General features: G+C 36.6%; 2 protein-coding genes across 3 annotated transcripts in view; both read right to left on the bottom strand.

Moving 5' to 3' along the window:
- The window catches only part of gukh (GUK-holder), a 43,197-nt gene extending 41,391 nt beyond the window's left edge, over positions 1-1,806 (bottom strand). The window contains exon 1 of the mRNA XM_069054814.1: positions 1,314-1,806. Within this exon, the coding sequence (XP_068910915.1) occupies positions 1,314-1,602 (289 nt within the window). The 5' untranslated portion in view covers positions 1,603-1,806. The remainder of the gene's footprint in view (positions 1-1,313) is intronic.
- Positions 1,807-7,419: 5,613 nt separating this feature from the next.
- LOC138135864 (uncharacterized) overlaps positions 7,420-16,744 on the bottom strand; it is a 45,201-nt gene continuing 35,876 nt past the window's right edge. For both annotated transcript variants that reach the window (XM_069054812.1, XM_069054813.1), the window contains 4 exons: positions 15,384-15,643; positions 14,551-14,749; positions 14,306-14,412; positions 7,420-8,126 (listed from right to left, as the gene is read on the bottom strand). In XM_069054812.1, coding sequence (XP_068910913.1) covers positions 8,004-8,126; positions 14,306-14,412; positions 14,551-14,749; positions 15,384-15,643 — 689 coding nt within the window. In that variant the 3' untranslated portion in view covers positions 7,420-8,003. The remainder of the gene's footprint in view (positions 8,127-14,305; positions 14,413-14,550; positions 14,750-15,383; positions 15,644-16,744) is intronic.

Genomic DNA, 16,744 nt, shown 5'->3' with positions numbered 1-16,744 from the left:
GGTTCGTTGATTCAGTCAGGCATTCGCAGAAGCTACACAATTAGATACTAATGGTTATCCCCACTAATAAAAGCTTCAGTGGCTAAATACACGAGGTGGATTAAAAGTCAAGGTAACTTCATTGTGGTGCTGCTTAGATGAATCTCTTTAGATCACCGTGTATCTAGGAGCTGATAGTGATAGTTCAAAGGAGATGTGCGAGCTTTTTATACACCCGAAATTCTACTAAAAAGTTTGGAAAACTTCATAAAGTACAACGTAAGTAGATTTTATCTGAAGCGTGAACAATCGATTTAGAAAACTAAAAAAAAAACTGTTAACGTTCAGGATTTTATTTATTGTCAAGTAAATCTAAGCAATAAATGTCCGGTAGGTTGAACGTAACAATATTTTTGGAATGCATTTTGGCTCCAGTTGATATCTATTAAGATATGACTGCGCCCATAATTTTGACTCACGGCCAACTAGTTTTAATAAAATCACTTTTTAAGGCATCGCGTGTTTTTTTTTTGGTTCGGTACGACTTTCACGTCTAAAAATGAATGAAAAAAGCTTGTTACAAGAGATATTGTTTTAATGTAAAACAAAAACGCTGCTCCTCACCGCAGGGTACTTATTATCAAAATATTTTCGAAGAATATGTAATCATATAATGAATGGACTTTTTTAAAAGCATTGATGAAAGCACAGCGCCTCGGGCACACCTGTACATGAGAATACAAACCACCGGAAAAAAAATGAGAATTTATGTGAATAATCGAGTTAATGAAAAAGGAAGGCGTTTCGTGAATATCACTTCTGAACGATGTTTACGTTTACTTTCTTTGATCGAACTTCTTTCGGAATGGTAATTAGCCAATTTCCGGCAACCGACGTCGAGGATGGGATTATGAATTGAGTCAGTATCTAGGCAAAGTTTTGAGTGACGAGCGAAGAGAAGGAGGATTTCTGCGGTTGATGGAAATCAGGCTTCAATTAGGGTCCAGAGCGAAGAATGGTAATGAAAGGTTGGTCTTCCTTAACCACTCCGAAGTCGTGATGGGAAATTAAAAAATTGTATCGTAAAGGTGGTCGAGCGACCTTGTTTCTTTGAGAACGCTAGACGAGTATCAGAAAAAGTACAAAAGAGAAGCAGGCGATGGAGGCACGTTTGTTATTTTTTATTTATTCCATCGACCTTAGTGCACACACAATCGATCGCGATAAAGTATGTATCCAGTAAATCTTGAGGCATTTCAAGGCTACATCGCACCGTCAACGAAGTGATTCTACCTGAGGAACGGAGGAACGCCGATACAAAAACCACTACTTACGAACTGTAACCTTCTTGGGATCGTAAGCGGACACCTTTCCTTCCACAGCCTCGATCTTCGCCTTCAGCCCCTCGGATCTCTTGTTGATCTCCTTGAGCTGGCCGCCCAGTTCCGCGAAGATGTCGTCGGCGACCAGTACCAGCGAGGCGAGCTGCCGGAGGGCATTGCTGAGGGTGTTGTTGGTGACGGCCTCCAGCTCCTCGTCGACGACCAGAGGCTTGCCATCCTCGTCCCACAGGCTCGTCCGACTCAAGAATTTCGGCTCGATAACGCGCTGCACGAACGGCATTTTCACTAACAACACTTCATTTTCACTCGAATTTCCACAGTAGCGCACTACCACATTTTCTCAGTTAGTGTTACATTTTCATTTTTTTGAATTCGATTGTTAAGCGCGCTGCGAACGCGCGCCAACTTGACTGTCAGATCGCCGGCAAACAAATGCACGAGGCACAGGCTGCCTCGCCGGCCACGCTTCGCTTCCCAAACTTATTGGGCTTTCCCGCTGTTATGCTTTTTGAATCGCGCGTACTACGCATGTCCGCTTCTTTACTACGATGAAGCTCCACCTAGAAGACTCTGATAAAAGAAAAAAGTAAAGGTGATAGTAATCTAAACGCATTCAAGAAGGTAATGCAATAGAGGGCGCAACAGTATTATTTATTTATTTCATGATTATCATTGATTTACCTTATTTTTTTATAATAAATACTGATATCTTGGTTATCTCGTCGGTTGGTTTAGTTTTTGCATTTGGTGGTCAATGTTTTAAATTAAAAACTACATTGTTTTTTTTTTATTTTTTTATTGATTTTATAATTTTCATTGATTTATCCAATTTTTACTTATAAACAATGATATCGTAGTTATCTCGTCGGCTGGCTTACCTTTTTTTACATTTGCTGGTCAGTGTTTTAAAATAAAACCCATTTAAACCCATTTAAACTCATAGATTGCTTGACATAAATGTTACTAAAAATGTTCACTTACGCTATAACAAATAGATCCGGCGCGAAATCTTAAAAAATGGAAAGAACAGGTTTACACGTGATATTTTGTTATTATTCTGCATGTTTGCACTTAGGAAAGACGAAAAAAAACTTCAGTACAGTAGGAGTAATATATTAGGTTTTATTAATACAGGGTATTTCACCAGTAATAAATAATGTGCCCGACGGAATAAAAAATGCAACCCACAATACATTTTCGAATTTCCCAAAAAGCTGGCTATTGAAATTAAAATAGCCAGCTTTTTTCAGAAATGGCTAAACACAAGCAAGAGATTATTTAATATGTACTCCTATTTAATGCATGAACAAAAATTACCTCTGTATCATTTTCGATGTTTGTAATGTCACTTAAAGTGTTCATAATGCTAGATTCTTGAGGCACGCACTTATTCCACAAATTTAAAAAAATCAACAAAAAATCGCAACGGAACAGATCATAACAGCCACATGATCAAAACGAATAACTTTTAAAACCAGAGAATCGCAAAACAAAGCTCTAAAGATGAAAAATCGCAAATCTAAATTGACAGAACTGACAATTTTAAATTTGAAATGTCATGTAATTTATTTTTCGCGTGGGTTTTAAATAACAACCAATGAGAATCAGTGGCGCGAATGCTTCAAGATATTACCAACACAATCTATGTTTTAATGTTATGGTTTGGGGATTTTGTTATCTAACGATATTTAAAAAAATGCATTCTATCAGTGGATGTAGTCTAGAACTGATTATTTTGTATAGTAGGTTGCCTCGTTGCCATTTGAATACATAGTTTGCATTTTTTCCCCCCCAAAAAGTTACTCGTGACGTCATAATTCACTAAACTTTTACGACACAGTCTGTCGATCATGCATTAGGTGTTCCCTCACTAGAATAAAACCCAAAAAACCACACAATAAACCCCACGGAGCTTATAAACCTTGGGTCCTATTCGAACACTCCAATGTCCCGGGTTGATTTACGTCACGAGTTACTTTTCCCTCACTGTACTTTTCCCCACGCCCCTCAATTTTCAATGAAGCAAAAGCAACCTACTATACAAATTGGTCAGTTCTATCAACCTTGAATTTTGCATAGATATATAAGGAGAAGATACAGCCATTCCATATAAACGTATTTCGTTGCTTGGGAAAACATATCAACGATTCCGGTACTATCCTCCATTTTTTTCTAGCACACAATGTAATGTATTCTTGTCTTGTTTCCATACATCTGCACTTGAATAGAGAAGTACCTCGTATTCATCTAGTTGACTGATAATTGAGAAACGTCATCGTGACAAATTAATTGTGAATTATTTTTTGCTTTAAAGATGAAGACCTGTATTGTATGTTCCACTCCTTACAATTCTTCAAATAAAGAAATATCCTTTCATGGATATACAATATACCTAACTCATGGGAAACGCTAGGAATAATATATTTGTTAATTACATGCGTGCGACTGAAATAGAAACAAAAGGTACGTCTTGTCCCCAGTACTTCACCTATTGCTGTATCTTCTCCTTATATATCTATGGAATTTTGTTATTTAGGGCGCCATCTCTTGAATGGGTTGTTAATTGGGCAACAACAACCACAGCGCCCTCTTCCGGCCTGTGGACGATACGCACAGCCAATACGCAAACCGAGGACAGAATTAATGCACCGACCACGACCTGCTGTATTATAAAATACAGTCACCGTAATTACAACCGGCCTGTTCAAAAGTGTAATTTGAGTGATCCCCGCAGAGCGCTAGTGTACGGGCGCTTTTTGGGGATATTATTCATCTTAAGTTTTTGTCACCGAGAGTTATTCTCGTTCAAATGACATGACGTGAGAAACGATGTAAGAGGACGCCCTAAGGGTGTCTGGCCAGAAAAAACACAAAAATTCCACAAGTAGGTAAAGTCAACAATTACCAAACGCCCTAAGGAAAAATATAACAAAATAAAAAAATATTCACAAAACATGGACTCAACTTGATACAGTTTACTAAGTATTGCTCTAGATTCTTAGGAGTCACCAACGCCAACTATCACCAAACCAGAAAAGCTCTTCCCTAGGCACTGTCGCCAGTGTTGTGATAAAAATGTTAACATCTCCTAAAAAAAGCTAAAGCGCCCAATTAAGCAAAAAAAGCTAAAAATTTTCTTTTATGGACGAAAAGGACATTTTGAGCAAAAAAGCAAAACAAAATGTGCCTCAAATGTCCCTAATATGATGAAACATCCAGGTTATGGATCAATTTCTTCTGCATACATTACAGACAAATAAGCAAAATGCCAGAGATCCGCGCTCTAGTAATAATTATACTCCGGGGCACATTCAGATTCACAGTATTCCGTGAGATCATTTAAATCTATAATTAAAGTGGGCTATGACTTTTAAATTAGATTGGCGACACTGTTGACAGCTTAATTTGAATTGTCAAAGTGACGCTTCAAAATACAAAATATGAAATAGCAAGTTGGCAGTTGCATCGAACACCTGGCTTGGATACAACTGTTTTATATTTATATCTTGACCAAAATATTAGTTTTTTTTTACATAATATATTTTTATTTTAAAATATAAAAACTTTCTTCCAAATCGGGAATTGTACCGAGAATTGATGCAGCATTATCCCGTTGTATTGCTAAACTTATTCTTTGGGAATAAATAGATATAATCCATTCATTTTTGTAATGACGAACTAAAGTTACTAAATTTAGTAACTTTTGTCTAGTGAACACATCTTTTTACCGCGAATTTGGGAATTTGGGCTTTTAAAAAGTTAGGTTATGGGTCACGTCATTTGTCCTGTCAAAACTGATCCCAATCAAAGCATAGTGAAATTAAATTTGTTTAATTATGTATTTTGAAAAAAAAGCAAAGTTGCACTAAACAAATACGAAAAGGCAGTTGAACCTACGTAACAATGAAATAATTTTGAATTTTGCTACCCATCCTCGTCATCGTCGCTGTTTTCTAAGTCCGAATCGGAATCTTCAACCAAATTAACAATACCTAATTGGGGATATGTCATGGATGCTAAAGCTGCCCATAAGCCTTGTCCTTGTCCTTCATCTAAAATTTTGTACATACTTCTGGGACTGAAGCCTGTACAGCACTTAGGAAGAGTTTTATTTTAAATTAGAAAAAACATCCGCCGCTGCTTCTACAATTTTGTACTTTTCGTACTTGCGTTTCCAGTATCTCCATGAGTAATTTCTTTTATTTTGTTAAAAGCCTTTAAAATGTGCTGGTTTGTCTACTTGCTTATTGATGCTTTACTCCGTTTTGGAAATTCATTCATTTTGGCAGTGACAATAATATGACAATTTAAATCATTGCCAACTGTCTAATTTTAATTTATTTTGTAAAAAAATCTAACAAAAAAAAAGTTCCAGTTAGTTCGTCATTACAAAAATGAATGCATTATAGGTAACGTTTGTTTTTCCTTTTTAACTCAATCTAATGGTACAGTGGTGTTCAAAAAGCTGTTGTACAGAATTTGTAGTGTGTGAACTTATACATGATTTCGTACAGTTCAAAAAAGTGTTGCACAAGCTTTGTTGCGCACAAAGACAAAGACACATCCATGATATTTTTTAAATCCGATTCACACAACCCTAAAGTAGCTCTACGAACACTTCTGTATCATAATCATATGTTAAAATAGAAATAATTTATTCATACCAAAAAGAAAACTACGTTTCTGGCACAAAATTTATTAACAAAGCAACATTATTGTACATTACATTTACAGTATATATATCTTTACATTATGTAATTATATGCGACAATATATAAAATAAAATCTTGTTATAATTTTTGAATAGATATTATTGTTCCCTTATAACAATATTTTATGATATTTAACAGGGGATATTCCTTAAGTTTTGATATTTCACGATAAATTCGTAAAAGTTAATGATTATGTAAAAGGACCGTCTTATCAGTTTTACTTATAATACTTAAGCACATCGTCATCACTTAAAGATACTTAAAATTAAATAAAAACTGAAAGCGTCAACGAACCCTGTAACATTTTTAACATGGAATAGTTATCCTCTTATATTTTTAAATTTACACAAACATCATACATATAAACAACCATCTTCTTTGTCTTAACAGTTTACACATTGATAAGTTTCATAGGCGAAACAAACGGTGCGAATCGAGCGTGTCCGTGCTAGAGCAAATTTGCACTTGACTTGATTAAACAACACATCACGCAACAGAGGCCCGACATTTCGTCTTTTTCAAATTTTCTCATGGGGTAAGCTGCACAAACACACATACATACAACAAGTGTCGCCTATGTCATTATTACACACTTAATAAATGACATTCTACGCGGCTTAATCATACAAAAATAGAGAAAAAAATCATATAAAAAGCTACAAAACGAGACTACCAGCTATGGTGTAACAAATTTGACTAAACTACTCAGATACTGTTTTAAAGCTATATTTAGTAATGTTTGTCTCATCTTCGACATTGTAAATGTTAAACGAAAGACACCAAAAAACAAACAGTCTAACTACGTAACACAATTCAGTAACAAATTTGGTGTTTTAGACGATTTCTGTAATCTCTATGTGGCACCCAAATATCTACCGGTACAATAACAAGTACAATGGGAACGTTGGGGTCTACAAAACTTACAAGAACACATCACATCGATCCAGAACATTTTACAGAATAAATGCAATCTGGCACGTTTATTTTTTATAGGTACAATATTAACACTCTAAGCGGAATTAGGTGTGGAACAGTAGATTTTTATTAATGGTTTCATTAATCAGTCGCCCGCTCTTCTAATTTATTAGGATTAAAGCAATGTTTGTCGGATCGGAGATAGCAACTTCAATTTCCGTCACTGCGCGGATGTTGCGGGTCATGACATACAAGATACAAGGATGTGTTGTTGGTAGGCGCGAGCCGACTCCACCTTGTTTACATATTTCTCTACAGGATGACGGTGAACAGTGAAAAAAAGACAAGAAAAACCCGGAGACTGCCAACAAATTTGTGTCATTCGTGTGCGGAAGAATAAAGCTCGTGATCAGAGACGTAAATGTTTCGTGATCTCGCAGGTATCGATCTTTAGCGGAAAAGAATGAGATCAAAGGTAAGCAGTGTTTGATGAAGGTCTCTAATTAAATACTTCAGTCTTTGGGCATTCATTACAGAAACGAACCGTTCCGGAATTAATGAGAAAACAGTTCATGATGATCCAAATAATTTAATTGCTTTAATAAACGGAACTCTTCGAAAGAGGAATCCAGTACTGTTCAACACTGATTCCTAACTATTGGCAGTGAATTTGAAGCCCCGTTATACACGACAGACACCTTTCCCTATTGTCCATTTTTACCGACTAGCATGCTGACAACAAAAGTAAAGCTCGCAATTTCTAAATTGGGGCCTTAGAGTTCATCGATTTTAACACAAATTTTCCGAGTGTCATCTCGCCGCACTCAGACGTGATCCACAAATAAGCGACTTCTAGACATAATTTAGCCGACAGAGTGAACGTATCCCGTAAGCAACTCATCAAAGACGGGAGTCGATCGCAATCACAAAATAACATTTCTCCTGATGCTCGACTTCAGACTACTGACAATTTCTCAATTTCCAGTTTGACGGAGTGAGAGCATTACGATCTGAGGCTGCGACGACGATTTCCTATCTATGAAAACGACTTGGGCTATGCGTCCACCTCGTGGCATACCTCCATGTAATCGGGATGAAGCATGATGTCCTTAATCATATCTTTCAACATCGTGTAGCGCACCACCATCGGATAGATTTTCGCATTGGTGTACTCGATCTGAAAAAAAAAACACAACGTATCGGTATTCAAGAAATTGAAGTGAAGGAGTCGACCACAAAATGCTATAAAATGTGTAATTTAACTGTAATAAAACATGTAATTATTAAATTACACATTCACCACGCCGCGCCGTCAACAAACGTTTGACATTTCGCTTTAATTATTTTTATTGTAAACTTGAACGAACAAATTAAAATCTGTTTGATCGCTTCTCTTTCAGGACTGTTTTAAGGTGTTCGTTTCTAAATATAACCTTTCATTGATTCCTATTTAGGACTTCTCTTATTCCGTTCAGTCGTTTCGGTGTATTTGTTGCTGGATATGTCATATTCCATTTTTGTCATTATCAGCACAAAGAACTTTCTAAATAGACTATCATTATGTTCTATTCTCAGTCCATTTCTGTCATAAATAACGTAACTACGGCTTGAGGATTGTTTACATTTTAACGTCTCTTTTGTTAACCCTTTCGAGTTCAATGGTAGAATTTCAATCCACAGCTTTAACATCCATTTATTGTGCTTATTTCAAAACATAAACATTCTTTGTTATTGTTCTTGTACTGTATCTCTGCAAATGTTTTAGCTAATTTATCCTTTGGTGAAAGTTCGACAGTTTACGTTTTGTGTTAAACTCACTTAAAGACTGTATAACAGGAACCAGAAAGATAAAAAACATGCAAAAAAAAACAAAAGCTGTGGATCTAGCTTGTCGAATTCAGAATAAAATGGATCTGTGGATTATGTTGCAAATTTTACCAAAATAATGATTCAAAGCGTTTATCTATACTTGTTGAACACTTCTATTAGAAAACGTGTGGAGTGTTTTTTATTCAGAAAAGAAGAAAATTAGAATATATTGTCCTTCATATCTCCAGACTTAAATCTAATAGAAAACAATCACGTCAATATTTATAAAAAAAATATTGAACTCTTTATTTAGACTGATTTTGGAGAGGTTCTGATGAAAGAGAAACTATTACGTTACAAGTTAAAAAAAAACCGAAAAAATACTAAGGTTGCAATAAAAGTTCCTGCAATTAAACCTTTTTATTTGTGTTTTCAAAACAATCAGTTAAATGTGATCTACATTTATGCATTCCTTGGAACCATTCGTGAAAGCAAACATTCCACTCTTTTTGACATACTTCAGAAATAAAGTTACAACTTTCAACGATTTGATTGGGCCTTACATCTTGTCCATTTATTTAGAGAACAAAAAGAAGTCACAAGGTCCCAGGCTAAGACTATAAAGATTGATGTTCTAATAATGCTACTCCTGAGTTGTATTGGTGCAAATCTATCTCACTTTAAGACACCGCAAACTAGACAATAAACACTTTGTTACATAATATTTTGCAACAATTGTAAGCGGTCGACATTTTGAGAAAAAAGCAATCTTTTTTTACACTTTTAGATTGCTTAACTTTGACAGATTTGCTGTCTGTGGGTAACGTTTATTATATCAGTTGGTTTCGTCACCTTTTAAGTTGTCAGTTGCTTCAAAGATAGCTTCATTTACATTTTTTAGAATTTCTTTAGACCATTCGACCCGTTATTGCTTTTAGTATTGGTTGAATCGTGGACAACAAACTTTTATAACGCACAACTTATAGCGCTAAGAAAGTTATCATGTCACCTTTTCCCATTCTTCAAACAGTTTCAGTAAAAGTAGAAATAGGTCTTGCTTCATGGTCGCTAAGTGAGATCATATCAAATTTAAACTAATTATAGCAGTTGTAAACATTCCTTCCGGAAACTGCTTAATAGCTCTAACATTGTATTTTGCTTTTTACCGTGCAATATCTGTTTTAAAAAAATTGTAGAAAAATCACGGTGACAGTCAGCGTAACCAAATTAACAATTTGGCCCCACGTTGGGCACCAAATTGTCACCACCGCATTTTGTGAAAGGGGCGACAATGTATTCTTGTGTTAAAACACAAACACTAACACTGTTTCATAAGAAAGAAACAACACATTTTGGAATTATCGTCGAGAAACTTTTACGACGAGGATCGAGAACCGTTCGTTATTATTTTTGATATTATTGGCCTCAAAATCCACTTGTTGTTTTCTATCACCTTAGATAAACCCACGATATACATAAGATTCTTCTTTCTATCATGGGTAAACCAAACAAAAAACAAAAACCAAACAGTCCAGGGTACGTGAAGTAACACGATTGGTCCGTGACAAAACTCCGGGATGCAAAACTCAGGGTGTTCTGAGTCTGGCACTTTGGCTAGCACTGCTAGCCCTGCTAGCAGCAGCCCAGCAGCGTTTCATTGGATTTGTTTTTACCGTTAAAGCACAAAACAAGTAGGTATTTCCTTCATAGTCTATTTAATTCTATAGATTCAGTTGATTTGAAGAACATTTCAGTGAAACACAACACAACTTGCGGATTTATTTCACAGGAATATGTATTACATGAAGTAAAAATCAACACAATAACAACTTTTTAGGTTATTTCTCGTTAAAAGCGGTAAAATCTTTAATACAACAAATTCTTTTCTTGTTCGACACTATCAGAATATGAGAATTTTCTCCTGTGTGAACGGATTTTGATAAATGTCACAACTTGTCAAAACGAAACGTCAAGCTAATTTTACAGATTTTAAGCGATTTGGAGCCTTTAAGGGGATCGTCGAACAAAAAAACATTATATTCAACTCGTTCGTGTGTAAATTGGGCCTTTTTGGCACGGATATAGTGCTCGCGTATGGTGTGGTGCGGTGGGTAGCAACGCGATCCAAGCGCAAATACTGTACCGGGAACAGTTTCCAGACAGGGTTGTACCTAATTAAAAAACGTTTACGTCCACGGTACAAAGGTTGAGAGACACAGGAAAGATCCATCCAGAAACGGAAGATCGTGGCAGAGATTGTTCCCAGCGGATGGGTTGAATTGAATCAAAAGTACCGCCAAGATCTCCGGATTTAAATCCTTGTGATTTTTTATGGGGGCACTTAAAACAGCTGATCTATAGCCAGCCGATAAGAGAAGGACTAACTTGACGAGTCGTCGCAGCTAGTGCCCAAATTCGGGAAGATCGTGAAGTTTCTTCAAGGATTCGTGGATCAATGGCAGGCATCAAGGACAACATTTTCAGCATTTACTGTGAATGAGGTACGCTAAAAGTAAAAGTTCTTTGTACTAGTACGTTTTTTCGACACAATTCAATGTCAAGTGTCAAATTTCTTGCGTGGTACGTGGTTTTCGTTGTGGCTTTTTTTTACCATTTCACTTTCATTTGCTCTTTATGAATGAGATGGATTTTGAATGTTTTAATTCTCAGTTTCAGCCAGTGCAAAATCGTCTTCAAATATCTTGGTATTTTCGGCTTAAAATATTTCCGCCTATTTTGCACAAAATACAAATTTCGTTTGTAGTTTTCATGAAGGAAAAAATGATACTTACATCAGTGTAGCTAGTTATTTAAAGATAAATACATTTTAAACGGATTATTTTGTGTTACTCTGAATACAACATTCAGTTTTGCAACTAAAATTTGTTTGGATAATGTGTAAGCGATGTATCAGTTCCAGTTAGTTCCAGACAGTTTTTGACTTGGATCAGGAAATGTACCAGATGAAAGCTTTGGTGAGTATATTTTGCTAATTCCCTTTAAATAAACAGCTTCGTATTTAAGCTGCTTGATACCGTTTCAATATATTTCAATCTCAATCAACATAAATATCTCACGGCCCCACTTAAATTGATTCCCACGTGCCTGCTCATTCTGTTTTCTTGAACAATCTCGGGTTGAATGTTAAACCGAACGATCCAATTTCAATGTAATTGTAAAGTGTTGGATAATAAATCTCCCCGTAAGTGCAATTGTTTCCTAATACGAATTAAAAATTCAACGGGAAGAAGACACTCAACCGCAAATCGAGGACGCGATTCGTCTCGAATTCCGAAAAAAATCGACTGTATCGAATCGGATTTATTTGAATAATTTCGTTGATTTCGAGGGATGCGAAACACTCAAACAAATTCCAAATCAATACCGTTCACCATACATTACGTGTGTGGTAAAAGTGTGACGGCGTAGGGGAGACAGCTCAATTCTTGTCGGGAACAAGATCATAATCAAAATGTCCGACGAAATTATTCATGATTTTGTCAAAGTTACGATGAATGGAAAACGATAGCGAAATCTGTTGTACGAAGCGACGCGACGCTTCCGTCATTTTTCAGTTTCAGTTCATTTCTTGGACTGTCCTCTACAAATAATGTCCTGCAGGATACGTGTTTGCGGATTTTTTTTATCTCGCCGGACTCCACACATTCGAATGGCTTTCTGTTTATTTTAATTACTGCGAAACCGAACTGGTGAAAGAAATAATATGTGAACGTCGCTATCGATAACCAAATGGAAACCCAAGAGGCGCGTGCATTCGAAGTTTCATTAAAGAAATAACAGCCCCTATTCGGTTAAGAGCTTTCAATTTCCAGAGCACCATTGAAGCCAGACTGTAAAAAGTGTTGTAACCAAAACGCGTAACATTTTGCCAGGAATTTTATTACCGAGATGCGAGAAATAAACTGCTCTTTCAATGGATGAAAATTTCAGGGACAACGCTTTTTTCATAATGATGAAATTTAACCCCTGCGGCCGTAACGTACGGGAATGTCCGGCGAAATGGGTTAATTATGTTGATAATGTTAATGAAAATGTTTCGGGACAGCTTCTATTATGCAGTTTTTAAACACAAAACTTCAATTTCTCTCCAGCGGGGAATATAAAACCGACGGAATTATTTGCATATGTATGCCGGTGTTCCAATGCAGGCATCTTTCCCCAGATGATAAAATATTATCCATCTAGAAACCAAGCCGGGGATCTTCAATATCTCGTGATTATGCTGTGCTGGGCTCTGAAATCTAGATTTCAGGTCAAAGTAAAACCGGAATCATCGATTCGGTGTGAGATATTTGATTTTATACAAAAAGTTTTGTGTATTGAATTTGTTTTTGCTCACGGAAAAGAAATTAAAAATGCTTGTTTTATTGTCGAATATATAGTATTTGTTCCTATCTGTTTATACCGTCTTGCAACTAATGTAAATGTCAAATTGTTTGATATCGTGTAAAGTTGGTTGCCTATCCTGGCAAACTTCGCACACGATTTTCTTTCCTGTGATAACGTTGATAACCGGTGTAAATTTAAACTTGCATAAATTACATCAGTGAACAAACGATCAATATTTGGAATGACTCGATTCAATAGATTTGAGTCATTTAAGTAGCTCAAATACATAAATATGTATGTTGCAAAAGTAACATATTGAAATGGTCGAAAAGTGCCAAACATGTTGTGTCGAACGAGAAAACCTTCAGGAAGGTGTTCCTGCGTGACAGGTGGCATCCTATCGAACGACTTTTACCTAAGGAGATGGTGAAAGAGCCGGTTCATAAGCAGATTTTCGAAGATCTGCGTTGCTGTCAATTCCGTGTTAAAATTGACATATTAAGTAGTGCAAGGGGAAGAATCGATCATTGTAAAAATATCAACCGTCAACCTATTCACGATAAGAATATAATTCACTCATGAACGATCAGTTTGTTGGAGTTTTCGTGAAAAACTGTAAATAAGAGAGCTCTGAAACGGCAAACACAAATGCGCCGATAATGCATGAAAAACGCGCTCATTTGTGAAACAAATCCAGCGTGTATCGCTCGAAGGCTTAAACGAAAATTTATGAATATGAGAATTCGCGGATTAATCACGAGGCTTTGACGATAGCCAATTTAACTTGTGTATTTTTTGGTTGCAAAAATGTGAAAAACAGACGAGGAGAGTTTGGAAAAAGTACGGACTGTTCTCGATTTACACGTCAAAAACATTTTATTTATCCAACAAACTTGCAATTTTACTCTTCCATTTCGTCACCGGAATATAAGAGGGAGCGGTTTTTTGCGGCGAAGAGTACAGAAAAATAACATTTCCTTTTTCGTTGAGCTAAACTACTTGAAATTGTTGTTGCATCAGCCTGGTTTGAAAAATATTTTCATTTTAAATCGAAAAGATATCCGATGACGTCATTTCGGACTAGACGAGAACTGGAAGAGCCGAAGACCTCAAGCTGGGCCAGGTTATTTCCCCGCGTCCTAAATTTATCAATTCAAAAATTCGTACGCGAGCCGACATGTCTTATCAAAAACTTACTTTTAACTGCCGGATGAGATTCCGTAAACCGGAATATTTCTTCAACAGCCTATAGAGATCGTTAGTCATTTGCGTATTTTCGGCCTCTATCTGCGAAGTCGTCATATCTGTAACAGAAGAACTAAAACAGCGAAACGTCGAGGTTATAAAATCAAAAGGAATGATAAAAGTTTAGGCCGCGCCGTGCCCTAATTTCAACCGTTATTGAAATTGTAATATGGAAAGTATAACTCAATGCGCCTTACTTTCTAACCGTTCTATTCTCTCCCTTTTATCTTGCGCCTCTTCGGCGAGCTTCGCCGAAGTTTTTACACCTTCGCCGGATTTCTGCGTTTTTTCCATAATGGCACAAGCCCTGAGAACAAAGGCGGGGACTGTCTCTTGTTTCTCTTGTTTGGGGATATCCACTAACGTCCAATATTGCGTCTCTAATCGTATCACTTCCTACAAAAAAAAAATATATTCAAAGGTCGCCGCATCCGCCCATATTAACAGATATTAGGTTAGCGGGAATAGCAGCCGGCGGAAGTTTTAGCGAATAATTTTAAGTTCATTATTAAATTTTAAGTTGATTACCCTGTAAGAGTTTATAACTGCATTATTCGCCACCGAACCAGATTATCCATTTCACAGGGCTTTGGTATCAAGCTGCGACCAACAAAAGAACGTTACGATCGTTTCAGCGAGATGCCTCAAGGTGGAATTTACTTATAACGCTGTTAATTGTAGCAAGAAGCCGACGGTTTTCACGTAAACATTTTTCCTGAACATTATTTTCTACATTCATTTTAATTTTCGTTGCCGGGTCACAAGGGACTTAATTTTCTTCTGCTGCATCATTACATAAATTCCAGCCCTCTTAATCTGTTTAATTGACACATAAACATCTAATTATGTCAGAACCGGTGACTTGCATTTTCTTACAATTGCTCATAAAGTTTGATTAGTTGCTATGAAACTCCCGAAAGTTAGTTAACCTCAACATCATGCCACAATGTGCTTTGTCGGCGACAGACGCAGTTATTGGACGAGTTAATTGATTGTAGAGTTGTCACTTTTAAAACAAAAAACATACTACCTTAATCATAGCTTTCAACAAGTTGTATCTCTGGAAAATGTTGTGAACACTCTTGCTGTCGTTATATTTCCCCATGAGCGTAACAAGGGCTTTTTTTGCCGTGTCGTAGGACTCATCCAGGCGAACTCTCACGGCCCTGAGTCTTTCATTAGTCTCTATGACCTCCTCCTTCGTTTGACCACTGGCGGTTCCCTCGTCCTTGACGTCCTGTACTATCCTCCTCACGCTCTGCGTGAACTTGCCCACCAAGTTTGTCGAGCCTGGAACAAGGATCGTTTAGGACAAGTGTCATAAATCTGTCTAACATTACACCACAAACGTTGATTAATGATCCATTTGTGGCGACGTCGATATCGTTAATTACACCAATTTATTCTTGGAATAATGACCAAGTGCGAAGTGACTTTTAAGGAAATTTTTTTATTATCACGACGACAGCTTTGTCATGCCCCTAATCTAGACTCGCCCTGAGGAACGAAATAATCTAAACTAAATCTCCAGTTGAGAGCTTGGCAACATGCAAATCCTCAGACAGTTTATTTTCGTTGTAGGTAGTTGCAATTACACACGACACGCCTTTCATGGCGGCTAATTTGACTAAAATGTCAAATAACCATTGTAATTATAATCGCTATTGACTTGCAGATTTATTTAAGTTCAAGTTTGATTTGTGCTTTCTGACTGGTCTTCCGCTGTAACTAATCAGTTCACGAGTGATGTTTTGCAATGCTTAAATTGCACGGTCAGTTTAACGGCAAATCATGTAATTTTTCAAATTAAGACAAACATCCTGCTTGATGTTGCTCTTAATGAAATTACATTTTGAGTACATGTTCGAGGATGTGAACAAACTTCAAAAAGTCATTGTTGGACGATGATGTAATAATAAGAGGATGTTGTAATTTTCTGGTTCCATCGTTAAAAGGCCGTGAATTTCCATCAAAACTAGACATACATTTTTAATTGAAAATGTAGATCATTTAAAATCGAAGAGTGTGTGATTATGTATTTACAATGCGAGGAGAACCCAAAAATTATTATTAATATTTTTATGCACAGCAATCGTAATTACTCAACAAAAAGCGATTAGCCGCCCAACCATGTGACGAAATTATCGGTCTCCACTATTCCGTCATAGGAATTCCAGATGACAAATTATAACAAAACAATTTGATTGGTACATGTTCCCAATCGGTTTTTCGTATGCAAGCTTGTGATACGTCCCCTTTAAACAAGGGAAATTCTAATAATTAGGAATTTCTAAAGTATGTTCTAGGGCTCAGCCCCGAATGTTTGGTTCGATCCCTTACTAGAGCGAAGGAGGGCTGGCATGCAATCAGTGGTATGCAAACCCCTGTACA

The sequence above is a fragment of the Tenebrio molitor genome, chromosome 7 (genome assembly GCF_963966145.1).
Source record: "Tenebrio molitor chromosome 7, icTenMoli1.1, whole genome shotgun sequence".
In the NCBI taxonomy this organism is placed as follows: Eukaryota; Metazoa; Arthropoda; class Insecta; order Coleoptera; family Tenebrionidae; genus Tenebrio; species Tenebrio molitor.
Note: the sequence above shows the minus strand (reverse complement) of the source record. Positions and strands in the feature narration are given on the sequence as shown.